The sequence below is a fragment of the Anopheles arabiensis genome, chromosome 2 (assembly GCF_016920715.1).
Source record: "Anopheles arabiensis isolate DONGOLA chromosome 2, AaraD3, whole genome shotgun sequence".
NCBI lineage: Eukaryota > Metazoa > Arthropoda > Insecta > Diptera > Culicidae > Anopheles > Anopheles arabiensis.
This window is the reverse complement of record NC_053517.1, coordinates 54,480,977-54,502,073: the sequence shown is the minus strand read 5'-3', so window position 1 is coordinate 54,502,073 and position 21,097 is coordinate 54,480,977. Positions and strand designations below refer to the sequence as shown.

Here is a 21,097-nt window from a genome sequence, read left to right as displayed (position 1 = left end):
TGTCATATCTTTGCTGCATCCGTTTACGCATCTAAGCTGGCTTACAAACAGATTTGCTTTTCACGATTTGCTTATTGGAAAACGGCGCTACGCAGGGAAGGAAGGATGCATTTTCCAAGGTCGTTTTACATTGAATGTGGTCGTTTAGAATGTATCACATTTTTATATTTTATATTTATCAATGCACGCACAACAAACCCCGTGGATGCAACGTTCTTTATTGCACTTTTTCATCTCTCTGTATTGTTCCTACATTAAGCACCTCTACATGTTTAACCTCTCGCACTTAAAGGTTTGAACGACAATTGGGTTATTATATTTCGAGTTTAGCTTTATTTATAATAATCACAATTATTCGGTAATATATTTTACATTACGTTCTATTTGCTTGTTCTCTATAAATTTACGTTTAACATGAAAGCAGTATACAGTGGAACCGCGCATAACGAGTTGAATGCGTTTCAGTAACTCATTCGTTATGCGGGACACTCTTTTCACATTTGTTGATAGAATCTCAGTATCGAAACGCAAAAAACTCTAAAATATACCACACACTTGTGCACTATTATTCGGCTCTTCTTTTCCTGGCAAATGATTTATATTAAACAATTCTTAGTATCGAAACTCATTTGCCTGAGCGAAAATAAAGAAATGCTCGACGTTAACCGATCTTGCTCTAGATTTTAAATTAGATCCTTTACACTTGTTCAGATTTGAGTTCGTTATGCAAAAACTTGTTATAAGGGGTTCCACTGTGTTTTAATTTAGTATGTTATTACAGATTTTACAAAAATGCAATAAAAAGCTGTAACATGCATATATGCGTTAATGCATGTCCTCGCATGCATTGTAGAATTATAAACGTACTAAAATTAAGTATTGTTACTGTGGTGGAAGAACAACATGCACATCAGGCATTCAATTAATGAAAGCAAAGATTTGTATTTTTTTATTCGTTTCTATTATATTCTTTATGCATTAATATTTGCTGCGTTACTTATAGCCTTCATTTTCAGTGGGATCTTTTGCATAAGCTAAGTAGGTCTACTAGTGGAACTTCCACCCTTTCTTCATCGCTTCCTCTGAACTGAACAGTTAAAACTATGCTGTGGTAAAGCGCTGTTAGGCAAGCATTTTAATTTCCGGAAGGATTGGTTATGGTTGATCAATCAACAAGGTATGCTATAGTGGGTGGCTATGTACGATCATCATATATTTGGTTATGTATTGGTGTTGGCAAAGTAGTTACACTCCAGTTGCGTCGTTAGAGTGTATATTGCTATGCCTCTAACATTTGCTTTTCATTTTAAGTGCACGTTTGCAGCTAATACTTGCACTTTCTTAACCGCGCTATCATGCACAACTTTTTTATGAGATATAGCTGAAATTGGTATTGCTAATGTTTCCGTTCAGCTTAAACAGTGGCCGAAATTACTAGCAGTGCACCTTCATTGTGTGTTTAAATAAGTTTGTTATTTATTATCAATCAATTCATGGGAAGATATTCCTTATCATTCAATTTGTCCATTTGCAGATGATTGATTAACTATGAATATATTGCCAAAAGGTATGGTATGATTCGTAACAGTTCACAACATAGTGCTACTCTTAATAAACGGTAAATTAGAAGTATTTTTTCGAGGATTTCATTGCTTTTACAAGCATTTGAGAAATATTATTTTGCATTGCCTGATCGTTGAATACTAGCCGAAACAATACGTATTCGACTTAATTTCACACAGGTTTTCATTGTAATCAGGCTTTGAAATAGCATGAAAGAGACTATCAATTGAATCCCTCGCTAATAAAGGTAGTAATTCAGAAACGTCAATTGCGGTTTCATAAAAAAACGTAAAAACCAAAAAAAGGATTAGGATTTGAGACAACAGATATAACAGATTTGTTGAGCCATTAGTGCTATTTAGAATTTTGTATCACTGCATCGATTATAATCCACTTGAAGGGCTACTAGAGTGTTGTGTCTATAATTGTTTTCTAGTTCATTATATGTTATGCAAAGTACACGTTTCCTTTGAACCGTATTGTGTGTGTGTGTGTGTGTGTGTGTGTGTGTGTGTGTGTTATGCTGCTATATGTATTAGGTATTACTAAAAAAATAATTCATTCTTTCCTTTCCGAGGTGTTAATTATTGCTAATGAATTGACGAACAGCTCTTATCTTCTGATCAATTTTGCAATGCATTGAATCAAATTCTAGTGACTGTTTTCTAAAAGAATCACAGATTTCAAACTTAGCAGAACCAAAACCGAACGATAATCGATGATTTCGTTCCGTCAAAAATTGTAACTTGTGTAATGGTACTCACTAACATGTTTTGCTTTACTGCGGTTGTACCGACGGATTTATCTACGGTTCATGCCGCTTGACAAACTCCTCAAGTGTACGCGGTATCTGGTTACGATACGGTATGCCAAATCGCACGATCACCGTCGAGCAGAGACACTTCAGTGGAAGGTAGTTTACCGTCGGAATGTCGTTGATGGGATTGTTGCGTATCAAATTCAATGGACGATCATCGTGCCGATTCGGTTCATCCAGATGTGCTCCGTATTCAAGCAGTGTGTAGATTACCTACAAGTAAAAAATATGCACGGTAAAAAGTGGCCAGAAAGCTACATAAGCAAACGCTGCTCGGAAGATGATACATACATCTCGATCGTAGTTGTAAGGCATAGCAGCTACCAAAAGCGGCGTTGATTTGGATTCATTTTTCGCATTCACATCGGCTCCACAGTCGAGCAGCAGTTTGGCCACGTTCAAACTGGGAAACACGATTCTAAGAGAGTTGGAATCGTCGCTGAAGTAGCCACTTCTTATCACGTTCAGGCGCGAGACGGATAGGTGCAGCAGTGTGTCGTTGGTGATGGCGCTGCGAACTTGGCTGCATACAAGCGTGTGCACCGATTTGTAGATTGCAGAACGGTCTGCATCCGTTTTGGCTGTGGCTAGCATTAGATACATCAGATGCGTGAGACATTTTATGACGCGATCAAAGTTTTCCTGCTGCTTCCGATGCACCGGCCGGATGCTGATGAGCTGCTGGGCCACGGCTATGTTTGCTGTGAGGATGCTGAAAACGGCATAGACATCCTCGAATCGCGGGACGCTTCCCTCGTACAACTCAACGGGCATCATTTCGTCGTACCCATCGATAAGGTCTAGCATCAATCGTACCAGGGCCTGTGCCGTTAAGCACGTGTCCGAGTACAGGATGGAGTACTTTTGCACCCGCACCTGTAGTGCCAGCAGCCACAGATCAATACAACGCTGAAAGCGATGTGCATCAGCATAAGACGCACCCCGAAACATCAACCGGAACAGTGTATCGCGATGGTCGATGCCGAGAATGCGTTCGTAAATTAGCAAGCTCTGTACCCGCATTGCGTCCATGTCTGCTGCAATATTGTCCAGCTCCGGTATCGTAGTAAACTCGGACGCAAACCCATAAGCCGCCCGCGGCTCGACTGGAGGTTTCTTGGTGATATACTCGGCTTCCCGTAAGCGAATCTGGTGCGCCATTCGCCAATGAAGGACGGCACCGCGCGTCACATTTAGATCGTCGATAAGCGTTGACCCAAAGAGCTCGTGTGCGTCTGCCAGTCGTTCGGCAGAATAGTTGATGCGCTTTTTCAAATAATCGAATATGTGGTAGGCTCCCTTGAGGCAGGCAGTTTGCAGCGCATCATCCCCGTAGTGCGATTTGGCGAATGGATCGGCCCCATGTTCCAGCAATAGTTGGGCCGTTTCCAGTCGATGTTCCTGAATAGCGTAGTGTAGTGCCGTTTTGTTCTGAATATCACGGGCATTCACATCTGCCCCTTTGCTGATAAGGTATGTACAAAGTGTGACCGATTGTACGGAATTGATCAGACATGTTCCACCGTTGTAGTTTGGCTTTCTGATATCCGCCCCGTGTTCCACCAAAAATTGCACTTAAAAAAGAAACATACGCACAAGTGAGCTGTCGAGCTGTTGTCGGTCCTTTCTCTAACAACTTACCAATATCGATGTGTGTCATAAAGCAAGCACTACGTAACGGTGTTGATCCGGTATCCGAGAGGGCATTGATGTTTGAACCAAGACGCACAAGACACTTCACGACGGGAAGCTTGCCGGAAACGCATGCACACCAGAGAGGAGTCACGCAGTGGACCGATCGATCTTCTGGCACCTCGTACAGCCCCTTCTGTTCGCTATCTGCTTCGCATACCGTGATCAAATATTCTGTGATATACACATTACCTCGGCGACATGCGATAAAGAGTGGTGAGCAGCCGTCGCTGGTACGTTTTACAACTTCCTTCCGCATCTTCCTCGGAAGTCGCTCCAAACGCTCGCGTAGTCCTTGCGAAAGGCGTGAGTTTTCGGTGCATGTTTTGCATTCCTGCAGCAGATCATTTCCAATCTGCTCCAAAGTCCTATGCTGGTACACCTGCTTCGACGCGGGTGATGACGACGACGACGTTGTTGAATTCGACGAATTCGTCGTAAGTTTTCCCATTTGGTCTTCAGTCAGTTCACCAGACTCGTTTCCGAAGGTTAGGTGCCTTGAAACTCGATTTATCGATGCAAAAAGAAACTGTCGCAATTACGGAAACCAGGTATATGCTTCAAAGATGGACAGTATTTTCGGAGTGAAAACAGAAAATGTAAATTAAACTTGTGATAAAATTACAAGAACACCTTTTCACTCTTTTGTATTTTTTATTTATGGAAGTTTGTTTTGACATGGGTCGCGCTGTCAATTTGAACCAGCTATTTTGACGGATAAATAGGAGCCCATTGTGCACTATGTGTTCTGCGGAGGCCAACAATTGAAGAATATAATTAACCGTGGTGCATACATATTCATCTCCACGACCGTTAACCGTTATTTTGCGTGGAGAATACAACCTTGTCTAATAATAAATTTCAAAAACAGTTGTATTATTTGGTACTAAATCTGTCGTTTTATTTCCCATTATGAAGAAAGCTTAATCTTAATCTTAATCTTTTAAACTTAATCTTAATCTTTTAAAATGTACGAGACTGCCAAGTTCCACAACTCCACTAAACGACCACTAAACGGGTTCTAAACGGCTCAAGCTGTCAACCTAAAAGGAATCTAAAAAGACTTCGTTTGGCAGACGGCAAACGACGCATTCATTCTAAAAATAGCAAAAAAAGCTGGTGGGGCCATCTGTTGGTGGAATAGCCACACAGCGAAGCTTTCTTCGCTTGGAGGGCTTTCTCCTTCCCTCTGTACTAGTAGTGGGAGCTCGGAATCGGACCTATCCGATTCCGATTCCGTGTTCGGAATCAATTACGGAGACGATTCCGATTCTGGAATCGATTCCGATTCCGGAGTCGATTCCGGAGTCGATTCCGGAGCCGATTCAAGAACCGATTCCAGAGCCGATTCCGGAATCAATTCTGCAGCCGATACCGGAATCAGTTCCGGAGTCGATTCCGATTCAGAAGCAGATTCCGGAAACTGATTCCGGACCTACTATCCGGAATCGATTCCAGAAAAGTGCGAAGCTAGCCGGAATCGATTCTGACAAAAACTTCATTTTTCCCATCACTACTCTGTACTAGTGATGGGCAAAACGGCTCCGAAGCCGACTTCGAAGCCGGAGCCGGCTCCGACATTTTTTAGTACGCTATCATACAATGATGTCTCTATTGAACCGTTAGTGCGGAGCCGTTGGTCCCGTTGTTTCGATTGGAACGCCGTGAGTGTAGAGCCGTTAGTCCCTATCAGATGGCTACGGAGCCGTTGGTGCGGAGCCGTCTCCGGAGTCGTAGGTGCGGAGCTGGCTCCGATGCCGACTCCGCAGCCATTGGAACGGAGCCGTGAGTGTAGAGCCGTTAGTCCGAGCCGGCTCGGAGCCGTCGGAGCCATCTCCGGAGCCGTTAGTCCGGAGCTGGCTCCAGAGCCGTTGGTGCGCTCCGAAACGCCCATCACTACTCTGTACTGTTTTATTGTTTCGCATTGAAGTTATGCATAGCTAGAACTAGAACGGTGATACGATTGTTTAAATACTAAACTCCAATGTAAATCATCAATACTAAAGCATGAGATATAAAACGCCATCTATTGAGCAAACCAGTAAAGCTATTGGAGCTTTCCTTTTTTCTATGGATATTTTATTTTCCAGACGTTTAAGCTTAATCTGTGGCGATTGGGAAGTGTGGTATACAATATAGTTGGTGGATTGCTAACTGGATGTGTTTTACTGGAGTTTTGTTTAAGTGGAAATTCGTTAACTGGAGTGATTTTCAGTTAAAAACACATTAAGGTCAAAATATGAAACATCCGGAATCATACGAAGGGAAATTCATAGCAAATGTGCATTTTTCTCACAAAACTTACTCTCTAACTTTAAACTCTCAGTTAGCGGTCACCTAACTCGAATAACAATTATCATCTTATCTGACTGATAAAAACATATCGTCTTTTATTATTCATACACGAAGTTTCACATATTTTTTTACGTATTGTCCAACAAATTTCGAATAAAATGTGAAGAGCTCAACATTTTTCTGCAAAAGCAACTCATTACTGCTGGTCTATGAGCAACTCATTAGGATTATACGGTCCATTTTCATGGAGATTCCCAGACTGATTTCGCTTCTGAATCTTCTTGTTTCAATTTAAGAACTGCTTCTCATTCCAGAGCTAATTAAAATTCTTGATTCAATTCGTTAATGAAGTAAATTGCGATACTCAAGTTGATTTCGATTCCGGAGCCGATTCTGATTCCGGAGCCGATTCCAATTACGCAATTGATTCCGGAGCCAACTCCAGTTCTCCCGCCACTAGTGCATACTATGGGCTTCACCGACTGATGAGATCCAGAAGTCTTCGAGACCGCACGAATTGTGATATATATCGCACATTGATTCGTCCGGCACCATGAACATGAGTCTGGGACCATCCGAGTGGAGGATGCAAACGCTCAGGGCGTGTGAGCGACGCATCCTCCTCGCTCAAACCATCTTTGGCGGTGTGTTCGAGCATGAAGTTCTTTGACGGTGGCGAAGGCTGGCAGGATACAATGGCATAAAAACATTTTATGAATCTGCCAGACTCAAGCCCCACCAAGAAGGTGTTCGACAACGACCCCCAGTTCGAAATAGGGGACGGAGGGGAGCACAACGAGTTCGATGACTGGATCAGGTGAAGCAAGACCTGTTGGAGATCGGGTGTTTAGATGGATGGGAGGTTGCAGCCAAGGACCGAGCATCCTGGAGAATGATTTTTGCCCGGCCCTGCCACGTCGACGTGCTTTATTCGATACGATCATTCGAAGTAGCACTTCTACCTTTCGATCACCTCTCGCTCGTTTGTCGGAAGATTTACTTCCGCATCCCGGCACATTGCGGTTTTAGAAGTAAGCTCGCTCCGTGACTCCTTCAATTTTCTGTAAAACAAATAACTGGTTGTATTCCTACACAAAAACGTCCCAAGTTAACGAAGGTAGGTTAACGAAGACCTGTTTAGTTAGGATTCGATTACCTAGTTTTATTTTTGATAAGGTCAGTGATGCTATATGCAACATTTTCATAGTTATTTGGAGGTATTCAAGCCACACTATAAAATTTTGCAACAGTTTTTACATGTACGTGTTTGTGCTCAATAGTTGTTAACGTCAGAATTACAGTGTTGCAAAAAAAAAAATCACATCCACTTGGAAAGTCCAACATGGTTCGTGAAGCGAAAAATCAAAACTCTTTATAATTTCTTTATAATTTAGACTCCTGGGCAAAAGTGCAATATTACCAAAGCATTATTCAATGTCTCCAACAAATATAAATACTATTTTGCTGATAAATTTGCAGTTAATTTGAAGTAATGTCAAATCATTGGCAGATGAAGGCACAAAACACTTTCAATGCGGGCTTATTGTTTAATTGGGTTTTCATAACCAATGAAATAAAATAAAAATACAGCAGTATCAGATGATCGCCTACCGACCAATGATCAATTACTTTATTGCATAACTCAAATACAAATAATAAGTGAAACGTATTTGATATTGTAAAATTTCAAAGTAAATTGAAAAAGTGACTAATAAATTCAACAAAAAACGGAAAAACAGATATCATGGATTCATCATACCCTTTTTTTAATGTTGAAATTGCGTAAATGCGCCTGGGTAATTAGAGGCCATATATAAAATTGTTTGTTATAAGTTGTTGAAACTTTCATAAAATTGAACAACATGGACAGAGCAAAATTGTATTATACGTTATTCATTAAGTAAGTAAGTATTATACGTTATTCATTATAAACACAAAAGTAGTACTTAAAACGTGTTGCAATGAGAAAACACACTTAAACAAATAGAGGAATAACTTCTATTGCGATTATTGAGAATGATACAATTTCTGTTAAAACATATTCACTTTGTATCTTATTTTTTAAATCTCTGTCTGTCTCTCTGTCTCTCTTTCTTTCTTTTATTTCTTATCATCTGTTTGGTAGATAGATTTTGTGTTGTCTTTGACATGTAGAATCTAGATCATGCAATTATACCAAGCTAGGCAAGATAAACTGTTACCGTTACACTTATTAGTAGTGTACACAAGGAGTCCCAGAAGCTTGGCAGGGCATAACTAAACTCATCTGTAACGGTGTTTACAAGCGATCTGTCCGCATGAACCACAGCCTAGAACCGGTTGCTCATATACTGACCCATTACGATCAACAGACCCCAATGCTCGGCTCAATAGAGGGGATATGGAGTGGCTTGGTTAGCTCGGTCTAATCATCAGCTGGCCACTTCGCTTTACAGTTTTTACTGAGGCGAGACGAGTTTTACTGTACAGTGCGGCGGATGTTGAACGAATTTGCATTGCGAACAGGAAAATGCTCACCAACTTCTTCGCGCGAAAGGAGAGTGAGGCGAAACATAAGGAAACTACGGTACGATCGTTGAGGAACAGATTGCGTAAGCCGATCGTGTGGCTAGAGGAGGAAAGCTATGGAAGGATGAAACGGTGTGATGGTGCTACATCGCGGAAGTAGCAGATAATTGAACGTACACCCAAGCCAGCAAATGCGTTAAACTAGTTTGAAGAAATACCGGACACATTTGCAATGAACAACTTAAATCGGATATCACCATTTGATAAGGGGAATAGTCTCCCAATTATAACTCGTTTATACCGATATTTTATTCCATACGTCATTCATAGTCAAACTCCAATCCACTGCCTTCAAAATGGTCTCTTATCCAGCTGTCGAATCGTGCAGACAATGCCGAGTCCATGTGATTTTTCCAATCGCCAATCTCGCCTTTGCGAATGAACTTCACTCCTGCATCATTCTGGATGATCGGTGAATCTTTCATCAGTGGCTCCAGATTAACGGCGGGGTTGCGCTGCATCCGTTCAAACTGCAGGTGATCACACATTGTTTGCACCTCCTCGTCGGTCAAGGCACGGCCAAATTCCAGAAATTCAGCACACTGTCTTATCACGGTCGGCAAGTTGCGCTTCATGTCCTCGTACTTCAAGAAAAGAATATTGCCCTGGTTGCGTCGCTTCCAGAAAGCCAGTGCATGGGCCCACATTGGCCCGATTGGGGCTTGGTCCGCCAGAAAGATGTCGCAGCACTCTTCGAACGTACCTTCGGACCGATGGATTAGCTGGCAGTAATAGTAATACGACACGCAAAGATCTTTGGGATTTCGAACCACATAGATGATCTTTGGGCGCACGTTGTCCATCTCGCGTGGATGAAGCTGCCAGGGTAGATGCGATTTGATGAACCGCCGTCCGGCCATCTGCTGAACACACTGCACTGAATCAATTTTTTCATGACGGCTAATCGGAAATAAGCAAGTCAATAACTCCGCATTAATATATGTTTCACCCGTTTTTGTCGATCTTATCCATATCCATAACTTACGTCACGGTGTCTTCCACACTGCGATCGTCGGAAAAGATGGCCGAAAGCTCGAGCAAGGGTGTGCGGACTTGCTGTAATTGATTGCGGGCTGCCTCATAGTCGAGATTGTTACCCAGCAGCCAAACCATCTCTTGAGCCCAGGTCGATCCAGCCCTTGGGAAAGACATTAGCCACACATCGTTTGAACGGATCGGTAAATCACGGATCGAATCGCCTATATCGGCGAATGCTTTCGGCATAACCACTCGACCCGGATTAACCTCGATGAAGTGATCCTGACGACCAAAGAACGCTTCCAACCGTTCTCTAAACTCATCGCCGAGCGGATTGTACTCGAAGTTCATTCTGACACTAAACTTTGCGGACTTTATTAGGGTGCGAATAAGACTTGCGAGAACTAGATCCTGCGATCGAACACCACTAGCAATACTAGCAATCACTTTCACCGTCCATGCACCGGCTAAAACTGTGGCCGGAAATCGGGTGTGCAGTGGTATTTATAAAATGAACACCGAGCAAACCCCTTCTCTTACTCTTGTGCTCTGGACGCAGGATTGTTGCACTGGCCCCGGTTGTCTTTGGCATAAGCGCAGTTTGCAATTCCTAGGAAGAAAGTAGTCAGCTTTTCAGCAACCGTTTGTCAAGTCGGTTGCATCGGGTTGCATATGTTCGGGGAGGGGAGGTATACCCTCGTACCGTGCAGGTTGGCGAATTTCCGCGTTTTGACTGCATGATGCAGGATTTGTGTTTGTGAAAGCAGCTGTTTTTTGTACTAGGTAATTCTGAACCGAAAGAGCGAACACGCTTAACAGTTGAACGTGGTTGTAATGCCGGGGCTGCTTCCCATCCAACATCACCTTGGTCAAACTCGATGCTTCAATCGTAAACAAGCAGTTCAGATTACAGATTAAGGGAGCTTTTGCATTAGTAGGCTCTCACGTTGATCCCGAGAGTGAGGTTGTAACAGGAAAGAGGAAGACGAAAGTATGTGGTTATCTAATAAAATCATAAAAAGTAGTTACATCTGTGCCCGATGGTAAAGCGAACTGAGGTGGTAAACGATATGCGTAAGTAAGATACTTTGCACACATTTTGAATAATAATAAAAAGGTACAGGTGAAATAGTATTGTATGGCATAGCAAAATCAGGAATATTTGAAGTTTTAAGTTATAAACAAGCGGTAAAAAAGTTAGTGTCTTTTTTCAAGATATTTTAATTGGAAACTGGAAGTAGTTTTCCCAAATCCAAGTGGGGGATTCAAACGCCGAACAATGGTCGTACCTTTGACAGCAGTTCATAAACATTATTAAATTAGCGCCCAAGGTTTACTCTTACGCTCCACGATCTTTCTTCGCATTTGTTGGCGGCCTATGGAAACGCGATACCTGACACAATACGCTTCAGCGTAACTTTAGCATTCCTTTCTCTGACCTTTCCCTCCTTGAGAACGGTTACTATACACCTTCGATGCTTCCGGCCGGCTTCAGATTATCTTTTTAAAAGTTATCCTCTTGATTTGATGCCTCTTGGCTTTTGGCCCCTGGTTGGACGATGGCCTATTTTGAGTTGCCGGTTTAGGTTTGGGCGAGTTTGACCCACTTTTTACGGGCCTGAAGATCAATGCTGAGCTTCTCTCTCTCTCCCGGCGCAGCCAACACGAGCGGCTGTTCGTTGCCTTGACCGCGAGGTACGATCATTTGTTGCTGACGTTAGCGAGTGAGAGGAAAAACAAACATTCAATGGTGCTCTCGCTTCATCGATCGAAAGAACATTCTTTCATCGTATATCGTGTATGAGGTTAACGACATTTACGGAAACCCCCTTCCCTCTCTCACTCTCTCAATGTCCTTTCTCCTTTTGTTTCTGTTAACATCAAACTGGTAGAAATATTTCGTTACAATCTCGGCTCTGTGTATTCCGTGGGCTGTTAAACGAAATCATTCTTCACCAACGGGATATACCTAAAGGCCGCTCATATTGACCCATTTGTGGATTCTGCCATCTTTCTGCGCTCTGTATTACCCAGCCCGTAACGCGACTCCTACCCGTTACGAACTTGTCTCTAAAGATGATCGGTTCTCCTCCTCATATGTGATGCTCATGAATAATGTAGCACGCTTTAGCTGTTACATTCGCAGACTGGGGGACTGACCCAGAGCCCATACCGTCACCAAACTTGCCTCATCTTTTGGACGGTGAAAGTTTGGGTGCTTTTGTTTTCCTGGACATTTGCATAGAACGCATCCAGAGGAGTTCCAGTGGAATGTGTAAAGTTTGATTTTTAAACATTACAGGCACCACACCGTAGCCGTATCTTTGGTGCTCAAGAGCAGATTTTACGTGCTACAAAAGAGCATTGGATTATGGAATAGGATGAGGGCCTAAAGATGCTTGGTAAGCGAACGTTGCCCTACATAGCAAGTTAGCGGATATTTGCTGCTTGTTCGGTCTACTGGTCAATTACGTTTTTCAGTGGCACGGCAAGGCACGCACAGTTCTTGCCAGCGACTGCTTGCCCTTGGCTGGAACTGATTGGACTTCTATACCCCGGGAAGGGAGTATACATGGTACATCTAATGGGGGTATGGAACACCTAGCAGAAACAGGAACGCCTAAGAATTACTGTTATAAAAACATGCTTCTCCAGGTTTCGCTACCCGTCCGTCGGCCCGTCGCCAGAATCCGCCAGCGTAACGAATGGTCCCCGACTCACGCGCTACATACGATCACGCTCCTAGGTACGTTGCTGGCTCGCTGACTTCTTCGCTGGCTGCTGCACACACATACAACCTGTTCTAGTGCTTCGCTCCGTTTCGTTTCGATGCCCATCGTGCCGTGCTTTCTCATGTTTAGGTTGACTTTTTACGTTATTTCTTTCCTTTCCATCTTTAAGCGTTTCCTTACGTCCCATCTTCTCAAGCACCTTTACCTTTTCTCCTTCGCGATCGCAACTCGACAATTACGTTTGCTTTTTTGCCTTTGTCCACCATAGCTGTCTCGTTCACTCGTGCCCTGGTAGCGGCTGGAGAAAGGGGTTGCCGAGCTGCTGTTGCTTCATGACTGCGGACGATCTTCACGAGGTACGTGGATATTCTTTACTCCATTCAGTTTTGTGTCGGATTTCGAGCCGAGCGCTTGTGCGTCATACCAAAGAACTCGCGCATGAAGAATATTTCTACACCGTCTTGAAAGAGGCATCTGGGCAAACAGTGAGCACAGTTGGAAAGCGCGAGAGAGAGAGAGAGAGAGAGAGAGAGAGAGAGAGAGAGAGAGAGATAGAGTGAAAAAAAACAAATCTTAACTACTCGGGGTGTGCCACAAGGTGAAGAATGTTTTAAAATCTTGCCAATAAAGTTGGGTTTCTGTAGTGAAGTGCAACAGTACTTAGCATAGCGATACAGTGAACCGAAAAGAAGATGTACTTCGAGGGTAAATACCTATGCATTGTGTCGTTGGTGATCTTCTCGATCAGTGGCAGTGCGTATACCACGCAGCGTACGAACGATGCCGTGACTGACGAAGGCAGCCCATTCTTGGATATGGCGTCCGAGTTCTTGTCGACGTTGGGAAATCAGCAGGGTGGCGGTGGTGGTGGAGGAGCTGCCGCTGGGCTTTCTGGGATCGCTTCTATGCTGCTGCCATTGATGGCCAACGCAAATAGTGGTGGTGGTGGTGGGAAAGCCGCCGGAAACGATGGCATGGGAGCGATTCTGTCGGGAATCGGTAGTATGCTAGCTGCCGGTGCAAACGGTGGCGGAGCTGGTGGTGGTGGCGGTGGAGGCTTTGATCCTGCACTGATCGGAAATGTGATTCAAATGTTCGCCGGCGCAGTGGGCAGCAATGCTGACGATACTGCCGATGAGCCTGTCCGCCGTCAGCAGCAATCAGGCGGCAAGCGGCAGAAGCGTAAAGCGCCTGCAGAACAAGCCCAGAATCCGCTAGTAGATACAGTACTTACGATGGCTTCGAGCTGGCTAGCCAACTATAATAACGTCGATCAGGATCGCGACTCCTCTAACGGGGGTGGTGCCGATGCGCTGGTTAACTTACTGCCATTGGCGGTGCAAGCCTTCCAATCGTTTTCTGGCCCGGAAATGGAACGTACACAGGCGAAGCATAAAGATCACTCCTGGGTGCTGCCACCGTTCCTCGAAAACATGCACATCATGTGGGATCAGTTCACGCAATCCGAGCTCGCGGAAGCGCTTTGGATGAAGCTGGGATTGCACACCGTCTTTAAAGGATTCGTCGGACGGGACGGTAAGCTGGATTACGACAAACTGTTTCAATCGCTGCAAAACCAGTCATTCCGACGGCGCTGGATCAAGGCGGCCACCATTTATCTAGCCGAGTGGGTGAACTACATCGCCAACCCGGAGGTCTACCAGCGGTGAGTAATCGTGTGCAGTGACACATTCAAGTTTCCCTTCGCCAAAATACCGTTATTGAACCGATGGAGATGACGTGGTGAATTCGTTACGCCTCAAAGTCAAGTTTCACACGGAAGTAGGTCAACGACGCGAAACGTGCTATAACGTGCCATTCTTTCCCTTCTGCGGTTTCGTTTTTACAGATACGTGGCCACTGGTCAAATGATGGCAAATGGGTTCCTTCAGTCGCAGGGTTATCCGAAACAAACGTTCCTAGATATTAACCGACCGAGTGAAACGATCTCGAACTTAATCGATCACGTTGCCAAGCGCCATCTGGCGGTTAAGATTGCTTCCATCCAGTACGTTAAACCAGCCGTGAACTATGTAAAGGATTTGCTGAAGCTGGGTAAAGCTAAACAGTTCCTAACACAGTACAACGTAACCGAGATGACGGATAAGCTGACCGATACGCTCAATCTTGAGGTGAGTTTAGCGGTTAACAGAAGAGCGTTCAATGATTAATTAATTGGTTTCTTTCATGCCCAACAGGTTATTGAGCCAGTGCTGAAGGTGCATCGTGCCTATCGACAGGCGATCGTGACGCCTCACTGCGACAAGTACATTCTGTGCGAGATCAACTCACACGATCCGAACGAAAAGCTGGGACTCGGCGGATTCAAGCATGGTGTGACTAAGTTTGGCAGCATGGCAGCCTCATGGTTTATTTCGCAGGAAACACGTACACCCTTCTGGACGCTGTTTGCCATTATTAACGATCCACATAACTGCGATGTAAAGCATCCGGTAGATTGTGCGGAATATCATGAGAGTGAAAACCGTGTCACGACTGAGTATCCGCACAGCGAGCTGTAGAAGGCCGTAGGCGGCCGGTAGTAGATGAAGACGCCGAGGGAAACGAGCGGTGCTCGGTTCTGTTGTTACTTTCGTGATGTCAATTGCAGCACATGCTGTAATATTTCCATTGCCGGATAAAACGCTGCATTGTTGTGATTGGCAAAATGAAAACCCCGAAAAAAACACGCACAAACACGTGATTGTTGACTTAAAATCTCACAAAAATCCTAGTGATCTTAATCTACTATGAAATAGGCGCCAAAGCGTTTGCTAGAGCAGAGCCTCTGTCGTCAGGATTTGAATTTACATTCGAATAGAACCAAGCGTGTGCATGCATCGAAAAGAGCAATTGATCGTGCGTATGGATAGAATTAAGTCAGGGAAGTTATGCGTTCTTTTAACAAAGGGAGAGAGCAAAATATTACATTTTAAAGACCGGCACAAAATACAAGCTTAAGCCGTATTGGCATTACCCGTTCGGTCAACCTAACGGTGAAGCGTTAAGTGCACAATGCCGCGTTGTACGTGATCGAGATTGATGAGTGTCTAACGGTTGTTAGTCGGCATGGATTCTTGATTTGCGTGAGCCTATTTGCTTCAAAATTTTCAAACGTTTTCGGCGATTAAGTTAGTATTTTAATGTACCCTCACTTTCAGATCGATTTGATTTTCCGCATTTAAGAAGCAGAAGTGCAAAAAGTAGTTTTTAAGCTAGAGTAATTCAATGGTTTGATACGTGCTGAGATGTATGCAACATAGATCGAACTATTTCGGTCCTGTAATAATATACTTATGGAAAACGGTTTTCCAGTATATGATCGAACTTTTTTTTCGATAAATGGTACATTTGAATGTAGATTTCTAATCCTGTAGACAGTTGCGAGGTCAGGAAGCATTGGCGACTTATCGAACGATCGGTCACAACCAAAAAAGAAAAACAAAACATAAATAAACTCGAAATGGAAAAATTTATCAATAATGTGTTGGGGTAATTGTATCCATCATTGTACATAAGAAAGAAGTGATATATAGTGAGGTTTGAACAGACTTTTGCAGTTTTCTAGTTATAGGCTTTTTTATTGCACTTGGGATCTAAAGCGAATCGTAAGTGGACGGAAAATGGTATCAGTGCTGTTAGTTGATTTAAATAAGGCGTTTTAGCATGAGGATTACTTTTTTATGCTCTTGCAAACCCAATCCATTCCCTCCTAAGTAAGAGCAAATGCAGCATGCAAAAGAGGGGAAATAAATCCATCAATTAGTTTCTCGAATAAATTGGGAAGACAATATCATAAGGGAGGTAAGGGTGGGCTGTGTTATAACAATGGTGCAATCAAAACATACTATTTACCTTCACTCCTGTGCCTTGCAGAGCTGAACATCCCTGTATTTGCCATGTACGATCCATCAGTTTTACCAGCTTTAAGCATTCTGCAATCTCGGAAGCCTTTAGGGCACCAACAACGTCCTGCTTGTTGGCAAACACTAGCAACGGGACTGATTTGAGTTTGTCATCCAAGAGCAATTCGGTAAGCTCGTCACCGGTTTCTTCCAACCTTTTCTTGTCGCTTGAGTCAATGACATAAATTAGCACGTCGGTGTTTTCGAAGTAGTTTTTCCAATAAGGACGTATTTTGCTCTGCCCGCCAATATCCCAGACGTTCAGCTTGAAGCCGTCCGACACAACGGATTTGATGTTGAATCCTGCTGTCGGAGTCACTTGTGTGACTTCCTCGGATGCGAGCTGTTTCAGTAGTGTCGTCTTGCCGGCATTGTCCAGTCCGAGCAATAGTATGCGTAGCTCTTTTTCCGGCGCGGACCGCAACTTGCGCAAAAGAGAGAGAAGACCCTTTTGGAAGAAGAGTAAACGAGCTGTTAAAACCACAACAAAATCATAGACTGAGATATTTTTTCTTGAAATTTATCTTATTAACGAAAAGGCAAAGATCGTACGTGCATGGAATTGAACTATAATAAACATTACCATTATTACAACGAATTTCAAAATATTATAATATTCAAACAGAACCTATCAAACTTATTTGTACACCTAAACCGTACTATCTGTCAAAACAAACTCTGTTTCCCGGGAAACGCATACCAAACAATATCGCTCGCGTTTATCAACCGAGAAAAAATAAGTATTTCAGCGATAAAAGGAGGATAAACGAGGTGAACTTGATAACGGAAGATCTCTTACCATTGAGGATACAACAGTAGTTACGTTGCGATCGAGAAAGTGTGTTTTAGTTTTTAAAAATTGTGAATTTTGGAAGGAGCAACAAACAGGTCGAGTAGCGGACAGTCACAACACAACACAACACAGCACCAGACCAACTGTCATAAAAGCCTTTGGCACATACAGTTTCAAATCTCGACAACCAGGTGGCGCTGTATTGCAGGGTTGGTAAACCTTAAAATGGGAGAGCCTGGAACTTACCTGGAAACGTTTTAAATGATTTTAGCTTTTTTATAATACTGTAGCAAAATGAGTCTAATTTTATGGATAAAGGGTCTGAATCCAATGGAAGCAACATCGCATAGTACTTGGCAAGGTAAGAATAATGTAAAAGATCAGATATACTACGAGTTTTTATACATTTACAGTAGTGATACCGGGTCGGAGCCATCCGTAATAAACCGGAGTCGTTCGGGTCGGCCCGTAAGGTGCAAAAAAGCATGAGCGATTCCAAAGTAGGTTCAACATTCCGATGACTCGCTGCTCCCACGGGTCGGAGTCGCTTATGTTTTCTTGAACTTACTGATCGTTCGGGTCGACCCGAACTTGCTGCACCCACGGGTCGGAATCGATTCCGACTCCGGATCGGGTAGAGCAATGAATCGTATGTCGCACAATTAATTTACAGCTTGTATGCATATTTCTTGTATGATTCACAGCGATAAATCTAAACCAGATGATGCATTTATCGAAAGGATTATCCGCCATGCAAATACGTTTCGGTTCCTTATACAGCTTTATCGGCCATGAGAAAACCCTGTACATATTCTGTATCTTCACAGAGCAACGTAAAACAATTACGTTCGAGGCGGGCATTGTATCACTAGCGATAAATAGCAAACACTGTTTAGTTCTGTTGGCAAATGGACAGTTGCAGAAGTATGATCCTTTGGAAGAACGATTGAGTTGTGTTAATTTCCTCGGTATCGAACTCGATAGCATCAATGCTACGAAAGGATCGATCACTCATCTCGCTTGTGGAGAATGCATAACGGTAGCATGTACGTCGACTAATGCCATCTATAACATTCCAAACCTTACGACAACACTACCTAAACACGTGCGCATTAGAAAGGTGGTAGCTGGTTTTGAACACTGCTTAATGCTCACCACCAATGGAGATGTTTACAGCTGGGGTGGTGGATTGTAAGGATAATTCAACGTTGACGACGATAATTTACTTTGTATTTACGTCATGTTGTACGTGTTTATTAATTTTTTGCAGACGAGGACAACTAGGAAACGGAGAAATTGTTGCCGTTAACGATCGCCCATGTGTCGTGAATGGATTGGCCGGAGTGAAAGTAATCGACATTGCAGCCGATGGATGGCACTCTGCAGCGGTATCTGCCTTCGGTGATCTATACACGTGGGGTTGGAACAATCAAGGTCAGCTAGGCTTACAGGATCCGCAGCATAGGGAGCGTGTCGTTTCCCTACCGCAGCTTGTATCCTTTTCTGGCGAGGAAGACTTAATGGTGGAAAAAGTCCACTGCGGCATTGGGCATACGGTTGTAGAAGTAGTTGGCGTGGACCGGAAGAAACAGGTGTGGTGTGCAGGATGGAATTTAGAAACCCGTTTCACCTATTCTCAAGCTTCACTGTCAGCAAATTTCGGAGGTTTCCGTAAACTGGACGGCCCCGTCCAAGGAGAATCCGAACAACTAGAAGTAGGGGCAGGATCATACCAGGTATACTTCCTGCAGCGAGACCAAAACTGAATAAAGACGCCCGAAATGCAAAAAGTTACAACATCCTTGACCTGGTTTCAAGCGTTGCTATTTATACGTGCACACGGAAAGACCGAAAATAACGAAAGCGTCTGTAAAGGCGAGGTCCATACTTCATAAGGCTGCAGTATTTTGAGGAAACAAGTTTCACTGGTTTCAAGTGCGCGAGATCATGCAATTGTGCAAGGAAGACAGCGAAGAGAATCGCGAAAAAAGAAAGAAAAAAAACGAACGCACGCAGCACGCATAATTGCGCCGGCATTGAACCAAAATGCGGACCGTGTAAACGTTGTGGTTGAACAGCATTTCTGGATGACCGACACGGAGCATCCCGAGGCTCGGTGGGCGCTGTCTGTCCGTGTAGTGGGGGAACGGGAGAGGGGGGGGGAGTAGAAAACTCTTGAAGGAAGCGACAGAAGGCAGGATGGCCGCATTATGTTCAAGGTTTCAGTTGGCCAAAAAATTTAAAAGAAATGAGGTCACACCGCCCGTCTCAAGTCGGGACAGCCACATCCTTGCCGCGCAGCATCCTTGCAATGCGAGCATTGCATTGCCTGCAGCCATGGCCCAACCGCTAAAGTCATGTCGTTTGCGCTGTGCTCGAGCTCGAGCAGCAGCAGTTTTATGGTCGGTAAAACGGAATGTTTTTATTACTGCTCTTTGCGCTTTGCGCTTGCAATTGCAACGCTTTCGCCGAAATGCACTGCACATGGTAAACAAAGGGCACATGCGAACAAGAAGCGATTGAAAACGAAAAGCAGAGCCGCAATAAAACAAGAAAGAAAACGGAAAGAAAAGAAAAGATCAACGACGATCGCTGAAGAGTGAACAGCAAAGAACGCCACAAGGAGGGCAAACTAAAAAATAAACTCGAAAGACGAGCGCGCTGCATTTTAAGCCAGACAGACCGGGTCGAACCCTCGAAAAATTGAGAGTGAAAATAAGATCAAGGCCAGCCAGTTCCTTCCTGCCCGCGTGCCGCACAATAACTGGGGTTTTGTGCATGCGCACAAATGCAACGCTTGCGAGGTAATGCATTTTTCGTTGCATCGAAAGATGTGGTAATTGTGTGCGCAGCAATCGACGAGGATGAGGACGAAGACGGATGACGTCGATGCGATGACGAACACGGCAACGACGACGCCTGTAATGAAGACACCGGTGCTGCGGATGAGTGCCTTTGTCCAAAAATGAGTTAAATTATGAGTCCCACCGTTTGGCGGGAGGCGCAGGGCGAAGACAAGGAAACGGTCGAGTCCCCACGTTGCGCCAATCGGTCGTCATCCACGATCCCAAACCGGTTCATCCTCCGGTGCCGGGTCGGGTTGGTGGTGACGCTGTTGCGCTGGTTGCAATTGCCGGTTTTCGGGAGGTGGATGTGGCCTCGATCTTTTGCAAAAACTGGGTGCAATAAGTGTTCTCTTCCTCCCAGGCTGGGTAATGCATGGGGAGCCGGGCATGATCATTAAATTGTTACGGCCCCGTGAGCAGTTTCACTTTTTTTCACTTCCCATTTCGGGGACAGCAGGGACGTCCATGTATGTTTGGTTGGCTGGTGTGTGTGTATTTTTTGTTTTTGGTTAAAATTTTTTGGTGTGTGTGCATGGTATTGTGTGAGGAAATGCAGTTTATTTTTGGCCATTCGGAAGGGGATGGGTGAGAAGGGGTTTGCGGAGCGATTACGGCTCTGCGATCGGTTACCAGATCGTACGTATTTGGTGCAGAACAAATTGAGGGATTTTGGCATTTTTTTTGCTGCTGCTGTTGTCTGGCTATCGTTGTTCTGAAGAACCGTTGTTTTTTGTTCTGACTGCTTCCTGGACTGTACGATGGCGAGAGTACGTAATGGTGAAAGTAAGCTTACAGTTTTGCCTCCTGCTGGACGAGGAGGGAGGACGACAACTTTTGCCACTAACTGTTTGAAAGGCAATGCTGAAATACAATTTTGGTTAGGTATCGTTTGCATATCTTAATTATAT

At 44.0% G+C, this 21,097-nt stretch overlaps 5 protein-coding genes across 7 annotated transcripts; 2 read left to right on the top strand and 3 right to left on the bottom strand.

Annotated features, from left to right (window-relative positions):
* Nucleotides 1–120: 120 nt before the first annotated feature.
* Nucleotides 121–4,757, bottom strand: LOC120893467 (protein fem-1 homolog C). The gene is made up of 3 exons (XM_040295388.1): nt 4,022–4,757; nt 2,672–3,954; nt 121–2,593 (listed from the first exon to the last, which is right to left on the bottom strand). Exons 1-3 carry the CDS (start codon nt 4,521–4,523, stop codon nt 2,369–2,371), a joined length of 2,010 nt encoding a protein of 669 aa, XP_040151322.1. The 5' UTR covers nt 4,524–4,757; the 3' UTR covers nt 121–2,368.
* A 2,320-nt stretch (nt 4,758–7,077) lies between these two features.
* LOC120895689 (ADP-ribosylation factor-like protein 3) lies at nt 7,078–17,466 on the bottom strand. 3 transcript variants are annotated; one of them, XM_040299248.1, is made up of 3 exons: nt 17,350–17,466; nt 16,501–16,998; nt 7,078–7,428 (listed from the first exon to the last, which is right to left on the bottom strand). In XM_040299248.1, the coding sequence occupies exons 1-3, from the start codon at nt 17,350–17,352 to the stop codon at nt 7,393–7,395; spliced, it is 537 nt and encodes a 178-aa protein (XP_040155182.1). In that variant the 5' UTR covers nt 17,353–17,466; the 3' UTR covers nt 7,078–7,392. The 3 variants fall into 3 exon arrangements, with proteins under 3 accessions (XP_040155182.1, XP_040155178.1, XP_040155179.1); XM_040299244.1 differs by lacking the exon at nt 7,078–7,428 and adding an exon at nt 12,637–13,119; XM_040299245.1 differs by lacking the exon at nt 7,078–7,428 and adding an exon at nt 16,192–16,357.
* On the bottom strand, nt 9,129–10,395 carry LOC120895688 (luciferin sulfotransferase). Its single transcript, XM_040299243.1, has 2 exons — nt 9,921–10,395; nt 9,129–9,835 (listed from the first exon to the last, which is right to left on the bottom strand). The coding sequence occupies exons 1-2, from the start codon at nt 10,262–10,264 to the stop codon at nt 9,196–9,198; spliced, it is 984 nt and encodes a 327-aa protein (XP_040155177.1). The 5' UTR covers nt 10,265–10,395; the 3' UTR covers nt 9,129–9,195.
* On the top strand, nt 13,045–15,993 carry LOC120895685. Its single transcript, XM_040299241.1, has 3 exons — nt 13,045–14,311; nt 14,495–14,777; nt 14,844–15,993. The coding sequence occupies exons 1-3, from the start codon at nt 13,338–13,340 to the stop codon at nt 15,165–15,167; spliced, it is 1,581 nt and encodes a 526-aa protein (XP_040155175.1). The 5' UTR covers nt 13,045–13,337; the 3' UTR covers nt 15,168–15,993.
* On the top strand, nt 17,443–19,439 carry LOC120895686 (E3 ISG15--protein ligase HERC5). Its single transcript, XM_040299242.1, has 4 exons — nt 17,443–17,552; nt 17,634–17,704; nt 18,048–18,534; nt 18,614–19,439. Exons 2-4 carry the CDS (start codon nt 17,638–17,640, stop codon nt 19,107–19,109), a joined length of 1,050 nt encoding a protein of 349 aa, XP_040155176.1. The 5' UTR covers nt 17,443–17,552; nt 17,634–17,637; the 3' UTR covers nt 19,110–19,439.
* The last annotated feature ends 1,658 nt before the right edge of the window (nt 19,440–21,097 follow it).

What these genes read in the sequence shown, in the direction of transcription:
- LOC120893467 (XM_040295388.1), bottom strand. Translation starts at nt 4,523, where the DNA reads ATGGGAAAACTTACGACGAATTCGTCGAATTCAACAACGTCGTCGTCG. An exon ending in TATGACACACATCGATATTG is followed by an intron (nt 3,955 to 4,021) that starts GTAAGTTGTTAG and finishes TTCTTTTTTAAG; the next exon opens with TGCAATTTTTGGTGGAACAC. An exon ending in CTTACAACTACGATCGAGAT is followed by an intron (nt 2,594 to 2,671) that starts GTATGTATCATC and finishes TTTTACTTGTAG; the next exon opens with GTAATCTACACACTGCTTGA.
- LOC120895686 (XM_040299242.1), top strand. Translation starts at nt 17,638, where the DNA reads ATGAGTCTAATTTTATGGATAAAGGGTCTGAATCCAATGGAAGCAACA. An exon ending in ATCGCATAGTACTTGGCAAG is followed by an intron (nt 17,705 to 18,047) that starts GTAAGAATAATG and finishes TATGATTCACAG; the next exon opens with CGATAAATCTAAACCAGATG. An exon ending in TACAGCTGGGGTGGTGGATT is followed by an intron (nt 18,535 to 18,613) that starts GTAAGGATAATT and finishes AATTTTTTGCAG; the next exon opens with ACGAGGACAACTAGGAAACG.
- LOC120895688 (XM_040299243.1), bottom strand. Translation starts at nt 10,264, where the DNA reads ATGAACTTCGAGTACAATCCGCTCGGCGATGAGTTTAGAGAACGGTTG. An exon ending in AGTGTGGAAGACACCGTGAC is followed by an intron (nt 9,836 to 9,920) that starts GTAAGTTATGGA and finishes ATTTCCGATTAG; the next exon opens with CCGTCATGAAAAAATTGATT.
- LOC120895689 (XM_040299244.1), bottom strand. An exon ending in TGCAAGGCACAGGAGTGAAG is followed by an intron (nt 13,120 to 16,500) that starts GTAAATAGTATG and finishes CTGTTTGCCCAG; the next exon opens with ATGCCTCTTTCAAGACGGTG.
- LOC120895685 (XM_040299241.1), top strand. Translation starts at nt 13,338, where the DNA reads ATGTACTTCGAGGGTAAATACCTATGCATTGTGTCGTTGGTGATCTTC. An exon ending in AACCCGGAGGTCTACCAGCG is followed by an intron (nt 14,312 to 14,494) that starts GTGAGTAATCGT and finishes TCGTTTTTACAG; the next exon opens with ATACGTGGCCACTGGTCAAA. An exon ending in CCGATACGCTCAATCTTGAG is followed by an intron (nt 14,778 to 14,843) that starts GTGAGTTTAGCG and finishes CATGCCCAACAG; the next exon opens with GTTATTGAGCCAGTGCTGAA.